We start from the raw sequence: 22,946 nt of genomic DNA, 5'->3' as shown, positions 1-22,946 counted from the left end.
GATTATTTCATTGAATTATTTATAATCGCATAGACACTTTTTTGCACTGTCACTTTATGATATATTATTTGGATTGTGTTATATATCATATATACGTTTGCACTGTCACTTTATGGTATATTATTAACTTTTGAAGATTTGTGATTCACTTTAGAATTTGTGCACAATTTTGAGCACTGTCTCCCCTTTGTTTTATAATTCACTAACACATGTTGTTTTGTGACTAGCAGCTCATGTCATTTGAGGTGATTTGTTACACCTATTAAACCTAGGCACGGTCACGTGACTAATCATTAGTCACTTTTATTTTTTTCTCATTGTATTTTTATGTTTTTGCGCTATAAATAAAAAAAATTCTTTGCATAATGAAGATTTTTTTTTTCTTTCTTTTCTTTTTTCACAAAATAGTCATATTACCAACTTCTTCTATATAGACATACTTGCAAACTACACCCCAAAATACATTCTGCTACTCCTCCTGAGTATGGTGATACCACATGTGTGAGTATCACAGCTTGGCCACATACAGAGGCCCAACATCCAAGTAGCATCTCCAGGTGTTCTAGGAGCAAAAATTACCCTCAATTTCCTGAAAACCTATCACACTTTTGAAGGCCCTGGAGCACCACAAAAGGACTCCATTTTGGAAAGCAAACACCCCAACACATAATCTAAGAGGCATAATGCGTCTTTTGAAAATGTCATTTTTTTTCCACAAGTTTTTGGAAAATGTGGAAAGAAAATGAAAATGCATTTTTTTCTACACAAAGTTGTCTATTTTTAAGATATTTCTAACATGTACATAGCACAAAATTACACTCCAAAATACATTCTGCTACTCCTAAGAATGGCGATACCACATGTGTGAGACTTTTACACAACCTGGCCACATACAGAGGCCCAACGTGCAGGGAGCATCGTCATTGCCTGACTTCCCATTACAGTTTTGTGAGGCACTGTAGGGCACTGATAATCACTGATGTGGCATGGATAAGGGAATGATGTGCACTGACGTGGCACGGATGTGGCACAGATGGGCATAATTAAGGCATGGAGGAGGCAGGGGAGGAGTGCAGCTGCAGTCTCTCTCCTCGCACGCTGTACCGATCGCTGTGTACAGCGTGCGAGGAGAGAAGAGAACTGAACCGGACATGCGCCGGTTTGTTGACAACTCATCGCTCCGTCATTGGACATAGCGATCATGTGGTAAAGGGCCGCTGTCATTGGCCTTTTACCAAGATCTGTGATGCGCCAGGTCTGAGCACGGATGATTCTGGGAGGACATCATTGTACGCCTGTCATGAATAAGTAATTAATAAGCACACCTGTTAGTGTGTGAAACGCGTCTACCTGTACACTGTTGTAACACTTGGGATGTTCGTCCAATAAACCGAATCTGGATGCAGCTTGGAGTGCGGCCTATTGTTTTTATCATTGTATGCGGAGGCGAGCCGAGGCGGTCACCCGTTAGCATCATTAGGCTTACTTTTTCTCACCTAGAGCAGCGAGTCTTTCTCTTCTTGGACATTGTACACCTTTCCAGAATAGGCCGAACGTATGCATGTGCTCATCAAATGCTGATTTTAAAGCAGGACCGTGTGACAGAAGCTGGTGTAAGGACAGGCTTCTTTTTAACAGAGAGGGTTACATATATATTGAAATTCATTTGGTTTTAACTGAACTGGCTTAATTTCGATCTATGTATGGCCAGCTTTAAACATCATAGCCTTATACTCACCTGGGAGTGTCTAATTATGCGCTGTGCAGTGCTGGATCGACTTTGGTACAATCAGCCTGCCCAGACATGGATTAATCTTGGCCGGTCCCTGCTGAACCAAGATTTGAACCATACTTGGCTGACTTTATCCCAAACTCTAAATCATTTATAAATAGGTTAAAAAGGATCCCAACACTGAACTTTTGGGGTACACTATCAATTACCTTAGACCATTCAGCATATGAATCATTAATTACTACTCTCTGAATACAATCTTTTAACCAGTTTTCTACTCATTTACAAACTGACTTTTCTAAGCCTATATATTTTAACTTGCATATTAGCCGTGTCTGGGAAACAAAAGATTTTGCAAAGTCCAAGTATACTATATCTACAGCCAGTTCTTCGTCTAAGTATTTCATCCCCTGCTGATTTTGTACGTTTGCCCACTGACAAAGAAATGATCAGTCTATAATTCTAATGGTAGGTTTATTTTACCAGAGAGAGACAGGATAACAACAAAAAAACATCCAGAAAAACGCATTTCAAAAAAAGTTATACATTGATTTGCATTTTAATGAGTTATTTAGGTATTTGATCCCCTATCAATCAGCAAGATTTCTGGCTCCCAGGTGTCTTCTTCCTTTAACCACTTAAGCCCCGGAAGATTTTACCCCCATTCCGACCAGGGGGTATTTTGCGATTCGGCACTGCGTGACTTTAACGGAGAATTGCGCGGTCGTGCGACGCTGTACCTAAACGAATTTGGCGTCCTTTTTTTCCCACAAACAGAGCTTTCTTTTGGCGGTATTTGATCACCTGTGCGATTTTTTGATCACGCGCTATAAACAAAAAAAGAGCGTCCATTTTGCAAAAATAGCAATATTTTTCCCTTTTTTTTATATGAAATTCCCCCCAAAAAAAATGTAAAAATCAAAATTTTTTAAAATTTTTGGCCAATTTGTTTTATGCTACCTATGTTTGGTAAAAAAAATCGCAAAAAGCGTATTTTGATTGGTTTGCGCAAAAGTTATTGCGTTTACTAACTAAGGGAAAGATTTTTGTCATTTTTGTTGTTTTTTTTTTTAACGCGTAATGGCGGCGATCTGCGATTTTTTTTGCGGTACTGCGACATTGCGGCGGACAGATCGGACCCTTGACTGACATTTTTGACAATTTTGGGGTTACCAGTGACATTTCTACAGTAATCAGTGCTATACATATGCACTGTTACTGTAAAAATACACTGGTAGTGAAGGGGTTAACTTTATTTGAGAGGGAGGGGCTGTGTGTGTCCCTAGGGGCGTGATTCTAACTGTGATTGGCTGGGGCTTCAGCTGTATGCAGAGTGATCAACGGATCTACATAGTAGATCCAGATGATCAGCTCTCATACAGCGAGGAGAATGACAGGCAGCTTGTTTACACAAGCTGCCTGACTTTCTCCCTCTCCCCCGCCGATCGCAGAGTGGCCGGCGGACATCGGGTCCGCCGGTCACACGCGCGGGGGGGTCCGTGACCACTCGGGAGCGCGCCTCCAGGGGCGCGCGCTCGCTCCCTAGACCCTCACAAGCTAGTGACGTAGCCCTACGTCACTTTGCCTGTGAGGGGCTGACCGCCGACGTAGATAGTCGTGCGGCGGTCGGCAAGTGGTTAAGAGAGTGCTCCTAATCTTAGCTTGTTACCTGTATAAAAGACATCTGTCCACAGAAGTAATCATTGAATCAGATTCATATCTCTCCACCATGGCCAAGACCAAAGAGCTGTCCAAGGATGTCAGGGACAAGATTATAGACCTACACAAGGCTGGAATGGGCTACAAGACCATCGCCAAACAGCTTGGTGTGAGGGTGACAATTGGTGCAATTATTTGCAAATGAAGGAAACACAAAAAAACTGTCAATCTCCCTCGGTCTGGGAATCCATGCAAGATTTCACCTCGTGGAGTTTCAATGATTATGAGAACGGTGCTGGGACCATAGTCACTAAGAAAATAATTGGCAACACACTACGCTATAGAGGACTGAAATTCTGCAGCACCCGTAAGGTCCCTCTGCTCAAAAAAGCACATGTACAGGCCCGTCTGAAGTTTGCTAATGAACCTTTAGAGAACTGGGTGAAAGTGTTGTGGTCAGATGAGACCAAAATCAAGCTCTTTGGCATCCACCCAACTTGCTGTGTTTGGAGGAGGAGGAATTCTGCCTATGACCCTAACAACACTATCCACACCGTCAAACATGGAGGTGGAAACATTATGCTTTTGGGGTGTTTTTCTGCAAAGGGGACAGGAAAACTTCACCGTATCAAAAGGGATAATGGATGGGGCCATGTACCGTCAAATATTGGGTGAGAACCTCCTTCCCTCAGCCAGAGCATTGGAAATTGGTCGTGGATGGGTATTCCAGCATGACAATGACCCAAAACACATAGCTAAGGCAACAAAGGAGTCGCTTAAGAAGAAGCACATTAAGGTCCTGGAGTGGCCTAGCCAGTCTCCAGACCCTAATTCTATAGAAAATATGTGGAGGGAGCTGAAGGTTCGAGTAACCAAACGTCAGCCTTGAAACCTTAATGACTTGGCCAACTAAAAGAAACATCTGACCTCTGATTGCCAACTAAGGGGTTATGCCACGAAGTCCTAAATCAGGTTTTGTGAAGGGGGTAAAATACTTATTTCACTCATTAAAATGCAAATCAATTTATAACTTTTTTTAAATGCGTTTTTTTTTTTTTTTTGTTATTCTGTCTCACTGTTAAAATAAACCTCCCAATAAAATTATAGACAGATCAATTCTTTGTCAGTGGACAAACAAACAAAATCAGCAGGTAATCAAATACTATTTTCCCTCTTTAAAAAGAAAGCTGGTTTGTTTGATACTTTTGATCTTTTGTGAATCCATTCTGACTATTGCTTACATTTTTTTTGGAGCAAAAATTCTTCTTTTGTTAAATTGTCTTGTATCTTCCTGACTATAGGATTTAAACTAATTGGTCTGTGATTACTTTGTAAAGACTTACCAAGTACTTACTGATCTCTTGTTAAATGTAGGCATCGCATCTGCCTTGGGCCAATCTAGTGGTACCAAGCCAGTCATCAAAGAGTCTCTAAGTATACTTACCTTTTGGGTTCAACCCCCAGTGCCTAAAACAAGGGTGATGTCATCCATCCAATGAAACTCCCTGTCCTTATTTTGGGCTACAAGTCAATTAGCTCAAAAGCTGTTGGTAAGAAGACAGTGGAAATGGTTTGAGTCGTTTAGCAAAAGACAATGGGCTGAGATAACACCACTTACTACTTCGCAAAATGCTGTGTTAGCCCACAATTACAAATTAAGAGCCAAAGTACATTCCTGGCAAACCAATAGGTATTTTATGTACCTTTTTTTAAAGGAGTACAACATGGACAAATGTACATGTATTGCACTGACTGTGGTTTATTTTATATTATTTCTTGAAATAATGCTTTAAGCAGACCTTGCTTTTTACTGCAAGATCTGCTTAAATATTGCACTTTTTTTGTATGCTTTGTTTGAGAGGAGAATGCTGAATTAAGACGTTGTGAGTCTTAACCTAAATAAAAAAAAAAAAAAAATTAAGGTAATTTTTTATATATTTTTATTATATAAATAAAAAGCAATAGTCTTTGTGATTTTTTTTAATGGATTTTATTTTAATATTCATTATGGTGCATTCAGAAAATAGCTGATATATAGATTATGCTGCAGATGGCATGGCGGGTGTTTTTTTCTTGATTGAGCCACACTTGTTATAAATGTGCTCAATCCTGGTCAGACTTTGTGCTCCGAGGATATTTCTAACGAAAAGCATGTGTGGTGTTTTTTTTCCGATTTCATGGTCCTCAATTGATGTATGGGAATTGAGATTCGCCAAATTGCTGTGAAGCAAGTGTCCTGTGAGCCCCGAAGCAAGTGCCATGTCGTTCCTGTATGCTACCTGTGTGGGTTGAAAGCACTTGATGTCCTCCATGATTAAGCGGTCAGACCACATGGTAAGGAGTTTGGCAATGTGGTGGTAGTAAAGGATTTTTTACTCAGTATACGAACACTATTTTTAAGAAGATAAATTCCCTTTGAGTTTGATGCATAATGCACAGAATGTGATGGGACTTTATTACTTTTTTTTTATATATACAATTTGTGTTGATTATTTAATGGATGTTTAATTGTTTGTGATTTTCAAAGAGTTGTTGACATCAAACCACTAATCAAAATGCTCAGATAATAAAGGATGTAAACAAAAATGATGTTTTGATGAATGTGTACATTTTTAAATATTTGTGGTTGATATTGCACATTTATAGGTATTCTTAGACAGACTGCTAGATAGGAGTCTAAACAAATGTTTCTCAAAAGGATTATAATCCTTTTAGTGCCTGCCCAGCACACTGTGCTCCATAGCCTCACATCAGGGATATTTCACAAGCTTGTTGTGATGACATCGCTGTGATTACCACAATGATTTATTCCTCACAATAAAGCTGTCCGTGTCAAGTCAGTTATGCAATTTAACTGAAACTATGAAATGAAAAAAGTATACATTGTAAACTGTGTGAAATTACCACTGCAACATCCTACTGGCATAAATATTACTATTTAATAAATATGTGAAAAAATGCACAAGTTCTTTTTGAATAATAAAAAGCAATTGTTAAATGCATTTTACAATGTAAGCTTGGCAAAATGTACACTCTACTGGTGTGCACTTTTTTTTTTTATTTTAACACATGATCTGCCAATAAAAAGACAAGTTACAAACCAATGAAACGACTTGAAATACAGTAATTTTTTTGTTTGTTTTTCTAAGTGCGGCACTGGAGCCCTTGATTCAAGTCCCAGTTAGAACCCTATCTGCAGGGAGTTTTGCATGTGTTACCTCCCTCTGGAGACTCTGGTTTCCTTCCATACTCCAAAGACACGCTAGTAGGTTAATTAAAGGACAAGTTCACCTTTACAAAAAATAAGATTTTTGTAAGATCTTACTGTAAAATCTTTTTCTCTGATGTCCATCCACAGACACAGCCTCATCTCCATAAGCTGAGTAGGTTTATGCTTCTCCCATCAGGAGTAGTCTAGGCAGGAAAATTTGAATACACATGCCCTGGTGGCTGTCCCTCCAGGCATAAACCCCCATTGCACAATCCAGCACATCAGTTTATTTTAAAAACAGTGAAGACGACAGAACCAACCCCAAACAGAAGGGCACGTGCTGCGTTTGTCGATAGACATCCGAGAAAAAGATTTTACGGTAAGATCTTACAAAAATCGTATTTTCTCTATCGTCCATTGACAGACGCAGCCTCATCTCCATGAGCTGAGTGGGATGTTCCAAAGCGGTATAGGCATGAGGGGTGGGAAAATGTAATCAGACAGTAATGTCAACTCCAAAAGGCTAAAACGTAGCCAAACGGGCAACATGGAGCTCACCCAGATAAAAGACCCTGAAGAGAAGTACAAACATTCTCTCATGAAATAGCAGCCTGCAAAACCCTGTGTCCAAAAGAGGCATCTGAAGAAGCCAACAAATTCAATTTGTAAAATTTGGTAAAGGTGTGCACAGGCGACCAAGTCGCTGCCTTACAAACTTGTACAACAGAGGCCTGATGGCGAAAATCCCAAGAGGCACTCAGCGCTTTAGTAGAATGTGCCTTCACAGGGAAAGGAGGAACCAGACCCTTGATCGAATAAGCCTGAACAACCGTCTGCCTGATCCATCTTGAAATGGTCACAGCGGACGCAGCCAAACCTTTGCAAGGACTGTCCAGAAGGACAAAGAAAGAGTTCAACTTCCTGAAGGACTCAGTAACCGTCAGATAAACCCTTATCACCCAAACCGCATCCAGAGAGTATAAAGCAACTTCCTTGTGATGTTTAAGCTTAGGACATAAGGAAGGCAACACAATGCCTTCATTAAGGTGAAAATCAGACACCACCTTAGGAAGAAAAGACGGATTAGGTTGGAGGAGCACATTATCCCTGTGGACCACAAAATAAGGCAAATGACAGGACAATGCCGCCAACTCAGAGACTCTGCAGGCAGAAGTGATAGCCACTAGGAAGGCAACTTTCTGCGACAAAGAAAGCAGAGAAATCTCCCTAATATTCTCAAAAGGAGGAACAGAAAGAAGAACAGACAAAACCAGATTAAGATCCCACATCGGTAACGGTGATCTCCTCGGAGGGGCCAGATGACGCACCCCCTGAATGAAGGTGGAAATCGAACTACGAGTAGCAAACGGACGTTGGAAGTAAACATCCAAGGCCGAAACATGGCCCTTGATAGCACCCAACGCCAAGCGCTGCCAAAACCCTAGCTACAGAAAACAAGCAAGGGTGAAGCTGCAGCGATTCACACCAAAAAATGTACGATTTCCACATATGATGATGGATCTTCGTAGATGTCGACTTCCTGGCCTTCAAAAGGGTAGGAATCCCTGAATCAGAAAGACCTCTATCCCTCAACATCTTGCTTTCAACAGCCAAGCCCTTAAAGCCAGCGACCGTATAGCAGGATGGAAGATCGGTCCTTGAGATAGTAGATCTTCCTGCAAAGGAAGACGTCATGGAGGATCCACGACCATTTTACCAGCTCTGCGTACAAAGCCTGCCGAGGCCAGTCTGGTGCCACCAGAACGACTGGAATGCCTTCCATCGCCACCCTGCAAAGAAACCTTGGCAGGAGAACGAGCGGAGGGAAGGCATAGATCAGGCGATACTGACTCCAAGGAGCCACCAGAGCGTCTGTGGCGTCGGCTAGAGGATCCCGAGACCTGACCACAAACCTCTGAACTTTCCTGTTAAGGCGAGACGCAAACAGATCCACATCCGGGGTCCCCCACATGAAACACCTCTGGATGCATGGACCACTCACCCTGATCCAATACCTGACGACTCAGGTAATAGGCTTGCCAATTCTTCACACCCAGGATGCAGACTGCGGAAAGAGGCAGTACATTGTGGCCCATTAACGAGGATCTCTGTTCCATTGTGACAGAATCTTTTTCTGCAGCTGTCTTGTGTGAGACTGAGCAAATGGGACTGCTTCAAAGGTCGAGACCATCAGACCCAGGGCCCTCATGCAAGCCCACAAGGAGGACTGATCGGCCTCCATCAGCAATTGGACCGCCCTTTGCAACTTCTGAAGCTTGTCCAAGGGAAGGAAGACCCTCGCCAGAGAAGAGTCGAGGATCAGTCCCAGATAGGCGACCCGCACAGACGGAGTCAGGGCAGATTTGGTGACATTGATCGTACACCCGAAGTCCTGAAGGGTCCGAATTGTGATGGAGATGTTTTCCAGCAGATCCGAATGGAAAACTGCTCGCAACAGGAGATCGTCCAGATACCCCACAATGGAGATACCTCGTCAACGCAACAAGGCCAGCACAGGGGCTCGGACTTTGGTAAAAACTCTTGGAGCCGAGGCGAGACCAAAGGGTAATGCCACAAATTGAAAGTGCTCCTCTGCCACCATGAAGCGGAGAAATCGCTGATGTCCCTCGAATATGGGGACGTGGAGATACGCATCTTTGAGATCGATGGAAGCCAGAAAATCCCCCTTATTCAAAGATGCCACCACCAACCGAATGGACTCAATTCTGGAATTTCTGCACCCGCACAAAGCGGTTCAGAGGCTTGAGGTCCAGGATTGGAAGCACCTTTCCCTCCTTTCTGGGCACGGTGAACAGGTTTGAATAGAAACCTTGAGAGCGTTCCTGTTGGGGAACTGGCACAATCACCCCTTGAGCCAGGAAATCTCGCACAGCCTTCCGCAGATCCTTCAAACCCTCCGGAGACAGGTGAAGATTTGACTGAAAAACCTGTGCCCTGGCCGGGACCAGAATTCGATCTTGTACCTGGAACAAACCAGTTTGCGAACCCATTCATCCTGAATGAAGTCCAGGGTTCCTGAAAGAAGCGCAGACGTCCCCCCACCCCTAAGACGGGTGAGGCCGCCTGCTCATGCTAAAGAGGACTTGTCTGCAGCACCGGACTGAACGGCCTTAGATTTGCCCCAGGGTTTCTTAGCATCTTCAGATGTTCCGAACGGCTTACCTTTTTTCTTGCGCCCCGGAGGCACGAAAAAAACGTTTATGAGCAGAAAAGGAGGGACCCCGCTTAGTACGGGGTTGTCTTACTCTTGGAGAATTGAGGAAGAAGAGTACTCTTCCTGCCAGTCAGGCCCTTAACCACTTGCTGACCGCTCACGTTGCTGCTACTGCAGCAGAGCGGCTCGGCTGGGTCTGGCGACGTAGACCTACGTCGCCAGATACCTCCCTCTCTCGACGGCACGCGTGCACCCGGAAGCTTGCTCCCACTGTGTTTAGACACAGTGGGAGTCGGGCCAAGGGAGGAGAGACGGGGATCACCGCCTCTCTTCCCCGATCGTCGGGGAAAGACTGAGGAAATCTGCCTGCTTGTGTGAACAAAGTAGACGGATCTCCTCTGTGACAGATCACAGGATTCAGCATAGCTGAACCTGCGATCTGTGTCACACAACCCCCTCCCCCCACACACGTCAATAAGCATGAAGCATACATTTAACCCCTTGGGAGGGTCAGACCCCTGGGTTCCCCTCCTTCCCGCAGGCAAACGCCCTTGCCGAGTCTCTCACCTGTCCCCCTCCACATATGCTGGGGCTGTGTGGGTGGTCTAGCCACTGTTCCTGGGGTGGGGGCAGGGCGCTTACTAGCGATGGGGGCTGGGGAAGGTAGGCCGCAGGCGACTGGACAATCGACTGTGCGGGGGGGAGGGTTTACCTGGTTGGGGCTCCTGCCAGGACCCCACATTGTGCCTGGATCTCTCCTTGAGGCCTGGTCTCCCTCCTGGATGCCTATATACCTCATGATGCCATGCAGGGGCAGCCATTTTGTTGTAGCCTGTGTATTTCTATACACGGCGGCCATGTTTGCATTGTCCGGCGGTCATTTTGTTGTGGTTTGCCATGGAAAATAGCGGCGGCTACGACAGTGGAGCCCTGTGGGCGGAGATTTCAGCGGTGGGAGCCCCTCCTCCTCCCCTGGTGCTGATTCCTGGATTATTTTACTTCCTGTTCGCCGCATGTGTAGTGAATTATCCTGGTGGCTGCAGGGGCTTGTTTCTGCGGGTGGTGAGTCTTGGTGGTGTCCTCTCCCTCTCTGCTGAGGATCGCTTGGTGCTTTGTGTCTGGTGACCGGGTGGTTGGGGGTTGTCCCTTAGTGTTTTACACCTTTTGTGGGGCCCCCTGGTGACTCATGGGAGTCTTTGGAGCACATTTCCCCACATGATCTCTCTGAGGCTGTGGGTCCTTCCAGGTCCCAACCATCTATCCATGCACTGATGGCAGTCCTGGAGTCCCTTGTGTCCCAGGTGGAGGTGGCTTCATCTGTCTTATCAGATTCTAAATCTGATTTGGCCGCCGCGGACGTGGGTCACCCTGCTGGGTCTGCAACCACGCACCTGGAATCCTCGGATAGTGAGGATGATTCATCCATGTCTGCGATCGCGCACGAAAAAGCGCTGGTGGATGCACTGATTGTATCTGTGCGTGAGACCCTAAAGATGAAAGGCGCAGGTACTCTTTGGCACCCTTTCTTTTTGGCACCTATATACTTTGGCACCCTTTCCCTGCCTATTTTGACAGAATTGTAGCTAAAGAGGGAACGACCAAAGCATCACTGTGGGGTTTCTAAGTGCTTTACTAGGTGTTACCCCTATGAGGAATCCCTCCTTAAGAAGTGGACTTTGCCACCGGTGGTGGACCCTCCGGTTTCCAGATTAAACAAGGCACCATGATTCTGGTTGAAGAGTCCCCAGCCTTTAAAGTACCTATGAGATTAACACTTGCACATTTGTCCTTGCGGCTTACAGTATGGGGGCCGCACCACTCAAGCTTTTAATGTGAGGGTAAAGGAACATGTAGCTAATATTAGGAAAGGTTTTCCCAAACGCATCGTTTCCAAGCTGTTTCTCATCAGTTTTTTTATGATACATGTTTTAGATGATAGTGCAGTGGTGATTACAGTACGCTGCATAGGGTGCTGTGCTGTTTTACCAGCGATAATTTATGATACTTACTCTGAGCTAGCCTATTCCCCTTGGTTGTTGATTTGGCTAGCTTTTAGAGGAGGGTTATCATCCGCTGTCTAAGTATACCCATCTATTGGTTATCTATATCCAGAAGATGGCCACTGGAATGCACAGTAGAGCTGTGGCTCTCTCTGCGAACTCCGGCTGCCTTAGGTTAAGTCACTTCTGGTCTGCATGGGCTCATGCAGTGCATTCCAGATGGTAATTTCTGGCTAATGTCACTTCCGGTTTAGGGATTTATATATGCGTACCTGTGTCATCTGTCCATCTAGAATAAATCCTACTGGATGAAATTAGTCAGGCGGGACGCTTTGACACCGGTACGCTATTGATCCGCGGCAACTTCTTATACACAATTTACAAATATTTATACAAAAACGGATGCTGGTGATTGGATGTCATCCTTTTTTATGGACTTTCATGTGTTTCATTTTTAGCGCTGCATTTGGACTTTTACTTTATGGATCCGGCTGACCGGAAGGTGGACGCGGTGGCCTGCAATATGTACGCTCTGGCTGGTTCGGAAATGAAGCCGGTATTCGCCATTGCCCTAGTGTTGCAAACTCTGACCGAGTGGGCTAAGCTCTTACGCCATGACCTAAAGGGGGAACAGCTACTCCCTTCCTTTGCCGAGCTGGTGGACCAGCTCGTCCAGGGGCTGCAGTTTATCTGTGATGCCTCTTTGGATGCAGCTCCCCTGATGGCTCGTCTTTCTGTTTTGGCAGTGGTCCTATGGAGATTGCTTGTTTGGAGCTACCCTGGATGACATCATTACAGGTCTCACAGGGAGGAAGAATACTTTTCTTCTGCAGGCTACTAAGAAGGGCAAGGAACCTTGTTGCAAGGTGGAGATCTGGCCCTTGCAGGTGGCCAGGGCCAAACGCTGATCTACACCTCTTTGGAGGAACTCCAAAAGATGAGACACCGAAAAGGAATGGGGGGAAACCGCTCGAGACTCACACCAAGTAATGTACGCCCTCCAGACTCTATGATAAATCTTCCTAGAAGTTGATTTTATAGCCTTCAACAGCGTAACAATTACCGATTCTGACAAACCTCTGTCCTTCAGCACTTGACTTTCAATAGCCAAGCTGTTAAAGCCTGTGACCATAAAGCAGGATGGAAGATTGGTCCTTGAGCCAAAAGATCTTCTCTGAGAGGGAGTCTCCAAGGGACATCGGCGATCAGTCTAACTAGATCTTCGTAACAAGACCTGCGAGGCCAGTCTGGAGCCACCAGAATGACTGAAATCCCATCAGCCTCGATTCTGCGCAGAAGCCTCGACAGAAGTTTAAGTGGAGGAAAGGCATGCATTGCAGGGGTATCAAACTGGCGGCCTTCCAGCTGTTATGGAACTACGAGTCTCATCATGCCTCTGCCTGTGGGAGTCATGCTTGTACCTGTCAGCCTTGCAATGTCTCATGGGACTTGAAGTTCTGCAACAGCTGGAGGGACGCCAGTTTGACACCTGTGCATTAGAGGATAGAGCGTATGAGGCAACCGCCAGAGGATCCTAAAACCTTGCCACAAACCTCTGAACCTTCCGGTTGAGATGAGAGGCCAACAGGTCCCCATCGGAGACACAGTTGTTGAAACCTCCGGGTGAAGAGACCATTCCTCCTGATCCAGCGCCTACCAATTTTTCACCCCTGGAATATGCACAGCAGAGAGGGCTGGAACAAAACCTTCTGCCCACTTTAGAATGCCGGCAACTTCGCTGGCCACTAGGGCACTTTTGGTGTCCCCTTGATGATTGACATACGCCACAGCCTTGGCGTTGTCCAATTGAATCCTTACCGGGCGCCCCTGCAGACGATCTGTCCAAAGGGACAGGCAGAGCCCGATTGCCCGAATCTCTAGGATACTGATTGGCAGGCTGGACTCCTTCAGAATCCAAACCCCCTGAGCCAGAACCCTGCCCAAGACACCTCCCCCACCCAAACAGGCTGGCATCCGTGGTGAACACTGTCCAGTACAGGGGGAGAAACAATTTTCCCTGTCGAAGCACCGGGGAGTGGAGCCACCATATCAAGGACCCCCTCATACCCCAGCTCAACAGGATCAGATTGTTTAGGGACTGTGGATTCTTGTTCCATTTGGCAAGAATCTCCTTTTACAGAGGTCTGGTATGAAACTAAGCAAACGGAACCACCTTGAAAGTGGAAACCATCAATCCCAGCACTTGCATGCAAATCTTGAGAGAGGACCACTGATTGGATAACAGGAGCCGAATCGCATACTGCAACTTCTGGAGTTTTTTCTCTGGGAGAAACACCCGGGCTGAGGCTGATTTCAGCAAACATCGGCCTAAAAATTAAACCCATCATGGTGAAAAGGTCATTGGACCAGAGCCTCAGTTCTCTTGTCCACAGGGTCCTTAAAAGACAGGGAATCCTCCAATGGTAAAAGTGTGGCCTTATTCAACCTGGAAACCTGAGAGTCCACTATTGTTGGAACTGTCAGCTTCTTCAAGGGAGACTCCTCAAAGGGATATCTCCTAGCGAAACGCTTAGGTATTCCAACCATGCGTTTCGGGAAACCCCACTGACTAGCGACAATCTCGTCAAGATAGGCAGGAAAGGGAAACACCTTAGTCACCTTGGATGATCTGCGGGTGCCAAACTGGAGTAACCGACTCCGCATCAGGGGAGTTCTCCAACTGTAATGTTTCCTGCACTGACACAATCAGTGCTTCCACGGGCGCTTTTTCATGCGCGACTGCAGTGGAAGAGGATTCATCCTCACTGTTAGAGCACTCAGGGTGCATGGGCACAGACCCAGTGGGTTGACTCGCCTCTGTAGGTGGCCAAATCCACCTCAGATTTTGAGGAGGCGGGGTATACAGGTAAAGGTGGGGGGTGCTTCTTGCCAGGCCATTTTTGCAGGGCCATATCAACCTTTGACACAAGTGACTGCAGGGCCGCTGTCATGGCTGCCAGGGCAGACTAAGACCCTGAAGGTCCCGCAGCTTCTGAGAGTGGGTCAGGTAGTGATGCATGCTCCAGGTGATCCATGATTAAATCAAAAGGTCGCACTGTGTACAATGAAAAACTTTTTTTTTTTGTTTGCAAAAAACCCCTTTCACTCCGCTACCGTTGTGGTACTACAAGGATCAGCACCCCAGCTGCGCTGCTATAGCAGAGAGGGGGCTATATACCAGCAGGGACTCACCACCATACACTCAGAACTGGATACAGAGGAAGCGCTGACACTGTCACTAGAGGCTGTCACCGCTTCAAGAAAATGGCCTCCGCATTGACTACAATGAGAAACTCCAAAAACATGGCCCCCGGACTACACAAACATGGTCACAGAGGCCAAATACAGCCATCCACAACAAAATGGTGGTGCCGCTTGGCAACCAGGACCCCGTGGTACTTAAGTCCACCAGAGGGGAGCCCCCACGGGGACCCCCTGCACACCCATTGACGCAGGTACAACAGTAGGGAGCTGCCGCCGGCCTGAGGTCCTACCAACCCCGAGGAAGGGCACAGGTCCTCCCCAGTATTCCCCAGAGAAAAGAGAAGGGACACTACTCACCACACCTGGGAACCAACAATCAGGCACCACTCCTGGCAGTCCACCGTGCCATCTTGGAATGGGGGTGCTGCAGCCAGAGGTATGTTGCGACTCTGGTCGTGACTATTGTCATGACCAGGGCTATGCGTCTTCCCGAGGGGTGTTTCACTCGCCAGGCCAGCCCCTGTCCAGTGGGGCTATGTCGCAGCCAACCTAGCGCAGAGCTAATAGTTGGGTCATGCTCGCAGGCCAGACTGGGAAGAACATAAGGATCTATGATATCCAGTGCGTCGCCCAGCTGTTGATTGTAGTTCACACAGACAGAAAATAACAAATGAAGAACAAAAATTCCATGTAAAAAGAAAAAAAATGCCAGGACCGCAGATCCCAGCAGGGAGCCAGAAAAAACTGAAGTCCTATAGCGGGAAGTGAGGGTATATACCCCCTGGGGATGCCTCAAAAGCGTAGCCAAAATAGTTTTCGCCTAATCCTAATCCTGAAGAGAGAGCAGCATAAGCCCAATGGATATGGAGCTGTGTCCGTCAGTGAACGAAAGAGAAATCCCATTCTATAGGTAAAGGGTACCCATGGACAATCTCAATGTCCTGCTGCTTGTTTAAATACCAGGCTAGAGGAAGAGAATTAACTAAAGTAGTAGAACATTGGTGGCCTCCTTTTTATTATAGCCACCCAGCAGATAGATTAGTAGAGTTAACCTGATTTAATAGGGAAGTAAATGGCTATACAAGTTAAAGTATGTTAGTCATATACACTGCTTAAAAAAATTAAAGGAACACTTTAAAAATGCATCTGATCAAAATGGGGGAGAAAAATCTCAGGCTGGATATCTATACTGATATGGACTGGGTAATGTGTTAGGAACGAAAGGATGCAGTAGGCTAGTCCATTTTGCTTACACTTCATTGCAGCAACTCAAAATAGTACTTAGTAGCATGTATGACCCCATGTGCTTGTATGGATGCCTAACAATGTCAGGGAATGCTCCTAATGAGAGGACGATTGGCGTTCCGGGGTATTTCCTCCCAGATCTGGACCAGGGCATCATTGAGTTCCTGAACAGACTCAAGTGCAACCTGGTGGCATCGGATGGACCGAAACAATGTCCCAGATGCGTTCTATTGGATATGTCAGGCAAGCGTGGGGGCCATTCAATGATATCAGTTCCTTCATCTTCCAGGAACTGGCTGCATACTCTCACCACATGAAGCAAGACATTGTCTTGCACCAGGAGAAATCCAGGACCCACTGCACCAGGGTAGGTTCTGACAATGGGTCCAAGGATTTCATCCTGATACCTAATGGTAGTCAGGGTGCCATTGTATAGCCTGTAGAGGTCTGTGCATCCCTCCATGGATATGCCTCTCCAGACCATCACTGACCCACCACCAAACCAGTCATGCTGAATGTTACAGGCAGCATAACGTTCTCCACAGCTTCTCCAGACCCTTTCATGTCTGTCACATATGCTAAGAGTGAACCTGCTCTCATTTGTGAAAAGCACATGGTGCCAGTGGTAGACCTGCCAATTCTGGTGTTCAATGGCAAATACAAATTGAGCTCCATGGTGCCGAGCAGTGAGCACAGGACCCACAGGCCACCCTGAAGTCTGTTTCTGATTGGTTGGTCAGAGATATTCACGCCGGTGGCCTGCTGGAGGTCATCCTATTCCTCCTTGCATAAAGGAGTAGATACCGCTCCTGCTGATGGGTTAAGGACCTTCTATGGTCCTGTCCAGCTCTCCTAGAGTAACTGCCTTCCTCCTGGAGTCTCCTCCATGCTCTTAATACTGTGCTGGGAGACACAGCAAACCTGGCAATGACACGTATTGATGTGCCATCCTAGAGGAGTTGGACTGCCTATGTAACCTCTATAGATGAGATGTGCAAACTGTGGCCCTCCAGAATTTGCAGAACTACAAGGCCCATGAGGCATAGCAAGACTCTGACATACACAAGCATGACACCCAGAGGCAGAGGCATGATGGGAGTTGTAGTTTTGCAACAGCTGGAGGGCCATGGTTTGCATATCCCTGTTCTATAGGGTCCAGGTATTGGCTCATGCTACTAGTACTACTACTGACCCTAGCCAAATGCAAAACAGACAGAAAAGAGTAGGGGGAAAAAAAAAAGTCAGTGGCCTCCACCTGTAAAATCATTCCTGTTTTGGAGGTTTTCTCATTTTTGCTTATCTAGTGTTCCTGTTGCCAATTTAATTAACACCAAAGCAGCTGAAACTGCTTAACAACCCACTCTGCTACTTAACTGACTAGTTCAATAGTCCATGAGTCTAATTGACGTGATGCTATACTGTGAATAAAAATTGTTTCTTTAATTTTTTTGAGCAGTGTGCTTGAGAATCAGGGTTTATGATTAGAAGAGCTCAAGGCAAAAATGCGACAAATGCTATATATCTGAATTTATTTTTAGAGGTGGTGGCTTTACATACTTTTATCAGCAGCTTATTCAGATGTTTGATTTCTGAAAGTCCTTTTTCAAAAAAGAGACACCTTTTCAGAATGTATATACCAGCATGCACATTTATTCTCTGGGTTATGAGGTAATCCAAGAATGTATTTGTGATATTTGTGATGATAAGTTTGCCTAATATGTCTGTAATGGTGCAACTTAAAGTTGACCTGGGTTCAAAAAGTTCAGATTTGTAATCTAGACCTTTTTATGGAGCCTTGGCAGTAGCCTACAAAATCTACCATTGGCCTCGAATTCTTCCTATATACTGCACTTGCAATGATTATACCCTTATAAGTACATCTGCCGTGTGAGATCTAAGGCACTGTGAAATTTGAGGTGAGATTTCACGGCTGTGCTGCTCACTGCTCTTGCTGGAGAAAAGGTTGCACCAGACGACCTGCTTCTGATTAATTTATGGGGGCAGTCCACTTCCCGTAACACAATAGCTCAGCGTGGAGATCGGCACACTAACTTTGGAGGTGTTAGTACGGTGACCTGTTTTTTTTTTCGTTCAGGCAGCTGGGTTGGACAAAAAAAACCTCCCATGTTTACTGAACATAAGGGCTCACTGCGCAGATGTGGCCAGCATTGAAGAGGATCCAAACAATGCTGCAGCTGTCCTCCAAAGGAAAGCTGGGTCCTCCTAGTACAGGACAGGTAAGATGGCAAAGGTGGGGGTTAGAGAATTTTTATGGAAAATTACCCTACCCTTGATAGTGCCTTTATAAGAAAAGCAGCAGTAATACATTGTCCATATCTGCTTATGGCCAAAGCTTATAGGATCTAGCTATTATGTACCTACAATGATAACCTGATGCAACAGTACGAATTTGCTATGATACCTGACATCATACTGACAATTCATCAAATGACCACATTTTCTAAGTCCTGGCTGACCAATGTCTGACCTTCGTTAAATTGAAAATACATCTATAATGAAAGAAATATAAGGGGTGACATTGCTAATAATGTGCCTGGCTGTTACTGGCTTTAATACCTGTCACACACCTAGAAGCAGCACACAGAAAATTAATGATAAAGTCATAACCCTATACTTGCTCTAGGTCAGTGAAGATAAAAGTATTATGGCCAAAGCTATAGCATGACAGTGAGACAATTGGAATTTTTGGAAAAAGAGGCAGCCTACATATTTCTTTCATGAGAGTAGCTGTAATTATAAACCATAATAAATCGGCAGACTAGCTACAAATCAGCTGAATAATCTACTATCACCTTCCAGTTTGTGGGCATCTTAGAGGCAACAACCAATCATTCTGCATGAACAAAATGTTTATCCAGAAGCAAAAATTATCAATACTTTAAGAATAGTTTGATATTCATGATTGAGTAGGCCTTATAAACAATTTTCACTGAAAGTAAAATGATCCTTCAGCTTGTTAAATACCATACCACAGTTTTATGTTTTCACATACAATAAACATTCTTTAGCTGTTTCAATTCAACTGCAGAAGTAAAAGGACAATGAAATATTTTAACATGATCCCAGGATCACTGTGTTGTCACCAGTTTGACAATCATGGCAATAATTCGGGAGCCACGCGGGCAGGTATGCAGGTCCATTGTAGGATTCTTAATTTTATCTTGTAAAAGCTGGTCTAGTTCACTGCGAAGTTCTTTCACCAGTTCTGCAATCTGAAAGAAACATGGCATGGTTAATGTACATATTTGTAATCATAGCTCTAGCTTTATGCAGGTATGCAGCCTGTGACGAGGCAACTAATGTGAAATTTAACCACTTAAGCCCCGGAAGATTTTACCCCCTTCCTGACCAGGGGTTTTTTTGCGATTCGGCACTGCGTGACTTTAACGGACAATTGCGCGGTCGTGCGATGCTGTACCTAAACAAATTTGACGTCCTTTTTTCCCCACAAATAGAGCTTTCTTTTGGTGGTATTTGATCACCTGTGCGATTTTTTGATCATGCGCTATAATCAAAAAAAGAGCGACAATTTTGCAAAAATAACAATATTTTTCACATTTTTTTAAATGAAATTCCCCCCCCAAAAAAATGTAAAAATCAAATTTTTTTAACATTTTTGGCCAATTTGTTTTCTGCTACATATGCTTGGTAAAAGAAAATCACAATAAGCGTATTTTGATTGATTTGTGCAAAAGTTATTGCGTTTACTAACTAAGGGAAAGATTTTTGTAATTTTTGTTGTTTTTTTTTTAACGAGTAATGGCGGCGATCTGCGATTTTTTTTGCGGGACTGCGACATTGCGGCGGACAGATCTGACCCTTGACTGACATTTTTTACACTTTTGGGGGTACCAGTGACATTACTACAGTAATCAGTGCTATAAATATGCACTGTTACTGTAAAAATGACACTGGCAGGGAAGGGGTTAACTTTATTGGGGAAGGATGGGTTAAGTATGTCCCTAGGGGCGTGTTTCTATCTGTGATTGGACATGGCTACTGGTGTAAGAACAGAGATCAACGTTCCTACATAGTAGAACCGTGTGATCTCCATTTTTACACAGGGGAGAATGACAGGTGGCTTTGTTTACATTAGCCGCCTGCCTTTCTCCCTTCACGGCGAACGATCGCAAGTGACCGGCGGACATCGGGTCTGCCGGTCACACGCACTGACTTGTTAAGGAACGAGCCGGGTGGGCGCGCCACCGCGGGCGTGCGCTCGACCGCTTTTGGCTCACAAGCTAGTGACAGGCTAGTGACGTACCCATACGTCACTTTGCCTGGCCGGGGCTGACCGCCGCAGTATATGTACTTGCGGCGGTCGGCAACCGGTTAAGGGCCAATCCAGCTAAAAGTGATATTTACGTTTTTGGTGGGGGCTAGATAGCTGAACCACAACAATTTATAATATCATTCAAGGAATGTGAAATATCTGTGCTGCAATTCATAACACTATATTACTCCTGCGGACAGAAGAAAGTATTTCTGTTGGATTTTTTAAAAAAATCTATTTTACTGTATATCATAGAGACTGAAAAAGAAGGTGTTGTGACATAAGAAGGTGGGCAGAAGTAGAGTCAACGATTTTCACAAGATCTCAGAGTTGAAGTATTCAATACATATAAGCAGCCAGAAACTGACTCAACCAGGCTTGACCTTGGACTGATCTTTTAAAGCTAAACTCAACTTTTTTTTTTTTTTTTTTACTAGAACTGAATGGAATGATCAGTCCCAGCATAGATCATACCTCTGTACTATGTTGCTCTGTTGTCTACAGATCTGATATTCTAGGTTTATTGTTGGCTTTGTACCATGTGTCTGTATAGTCTGGATGTAGACTGAGGGCCTTACAGCCACTTCCAGCTCAATCTTTAGCCTAGGACACACCCCTCTGTAGTCTTTCAGAGTCTGCAAACAATGTAACTTACTTTACAGCTCTGATGGTGGGTGGGATTGAATACATCCTCATTAGCATGTAATCCCACCCAGTCACACCTACAGAAAGAGTCAAATCCTACCAAGTCCTGCCTCACAGATCACAGCATTATTCAAGAAGGAAACCCCTATATAACACAGCCTGTTATGAAAGCTAGCTGTGCTACTGCTGCACAGGATTGAATGAATCACAATCAGAATCCAAGCCTGCCCAGTTGAAAATGCCGACCAGTCTAAACAGGGAGAGTCCCACCCCTCCCACAGCCCTGCTCTCTGTGTTCTGATTATTTACATTTGAAGGAAACCCCTTCATAAAAACCCCCATAGCCCTTCCTCTGTAGATTTGTAGTAAGCTATGATTCTTTGGCATGCTGCAGACAGAAATGACACATTTACACCTACTTTGCAGACTGAGTGATCTGCATTCAGACCCACCCACATCAATTCCCAGAAGTGCTACAAGTGACTCCCATAATCTGCCCTGAAATTACAGAGGCTCAAAGCATGATGGGATATGTGGTATCAGGACCGCTAAAGGAAAGAAACAGGAAGTCAGAGAACTTTGAAATTCAGCAAGGAGGAGTGACATTACAGCCACACAAACATGCTTTTTACAGCTAAATAAGGTAAGATACAGATAAAATGATAGTGGGATTGTGATTAATTTACATACACAATGCATCTGTTTTGGGGAGGAAACACTGGAGTTCTGCTTTAAAAAGGACCTAAGACCGTAATATACAGGGAGTGCAGAATTATTAGGCAAATGAGTATTTTGACCACATCATCCTCTTTATGCATGTTGTCTTACTCCAAGCTGTATAGGCTCGAAAGCCTACTACCAATTAAGCATATTAGGTGATGTGCATCTCTGTAATGAGAAGGGGTGTGGTCTAATGACATCAACACCCTATATCAGGTGTGCATAATTATTAGGCAACTTCCTTTCCTTGGGCAAAATGGGTCAAAAGAAGGACTTGACAGGCTCAGAAAAGTCAAAAATAGTGAGATATCTTGCAGAGGGATGCAGCACTCTTAAAATTGCAAAGCTTCTGAAGCGTGATCATCGAACAATCAAGCATTTCATTCAAAATAGTCAACAGGGTCGCAAGAAGCGTGTGGAAAAACCAAGGCGCAAAATAAGAGCCCATGAACTGAGAAAAGTCAAGCGTGCAGCTGCCAAGATGCCACTTGCCACCAGTTTGGCCATATTTCAGAGCTGCAACATCACTGGAGTGCCCAAAAGCACAAGGTGTGCAATACTCAGAGACATGGCCAAGGTAAGAAAGGCTGAAAGACGACCACCACTGAACAAGACACACAAGCTGAAACGTCAAGACTGGGCCAAGAAATATCTCAAGACTGATTTTTCAAAGGTTTTATGGACTGATGAAATGAGAGTGAGTCTTGATGGGCCAGATGGATGGGCCCGTGGCTGGATTGGTAAAGGGCAGAGAGCTCCAGTCCGACTCAGACGCCAGCAAGGTGGAGTACTGGTTTAGGCTGGTATCATCAAAGATGAGCTTGTGGGGCCTTTTCGGGTTGAGGATGGAGTCAAGCTCAACTCCCAGTCCTACTGCCAGTTTCTGGAAGACACCTTCTTCAAGCAGTGGTACAGGAATAAGTCTGCATCCTTCAAGAAAAACATGATTTTCATGCAGGACAATGCTCCATCACACGCGTCCAAGTACTCCACAGCGTGGCTGGCAAGAAAGGGTATAAAAGAAGAAAAGCTAATGACATGGCCTCCTTGTTCACCTGATC

At 44.9% G+C, this 22,946-nt stretch overlaps 1 protein-coding gene across 1 annotated transcript in view; it reads right to left on the bottom strand.

The window, feature by feature from the left end:
- Nucleotides 1-18,848: 18,848 nt before the first annotated feature.
- DHX57 (DExH-box helicase 57) overlaps nucleotides 18,849-22,946 on the bottom strand; it is a 295,697-nt gene continuing 291,599 nt past the window's right edge. Inside the window, exon 24 of the mRNA XM_082251986.1 lies at nucleotides 18,849-19,459. Coding sequence (XP_082108112.1) covers nucleotides 19,316-19,459 — 144 coding nt within the window. The 3' untranslated portion in view covers nucleotides 18,849-19,315. The remainder of the gene's footprint in view (nucleotides 19,460-22,946) is intronic.

This window comes from Pelophylax lessonae (genome assembly GCF_965119305.1).
Source record: "Pelophylax lessonae genome assembly, chromosome: 3".
NCBI lineage: Eukaryota > Metazoa > Chordata > Amphibia > Anura > Ranidae > Pelophylax > Pelophylax lessonae.
This window is presented reverse-complemented; position numbering and strand designations above follow the sequence as displayed.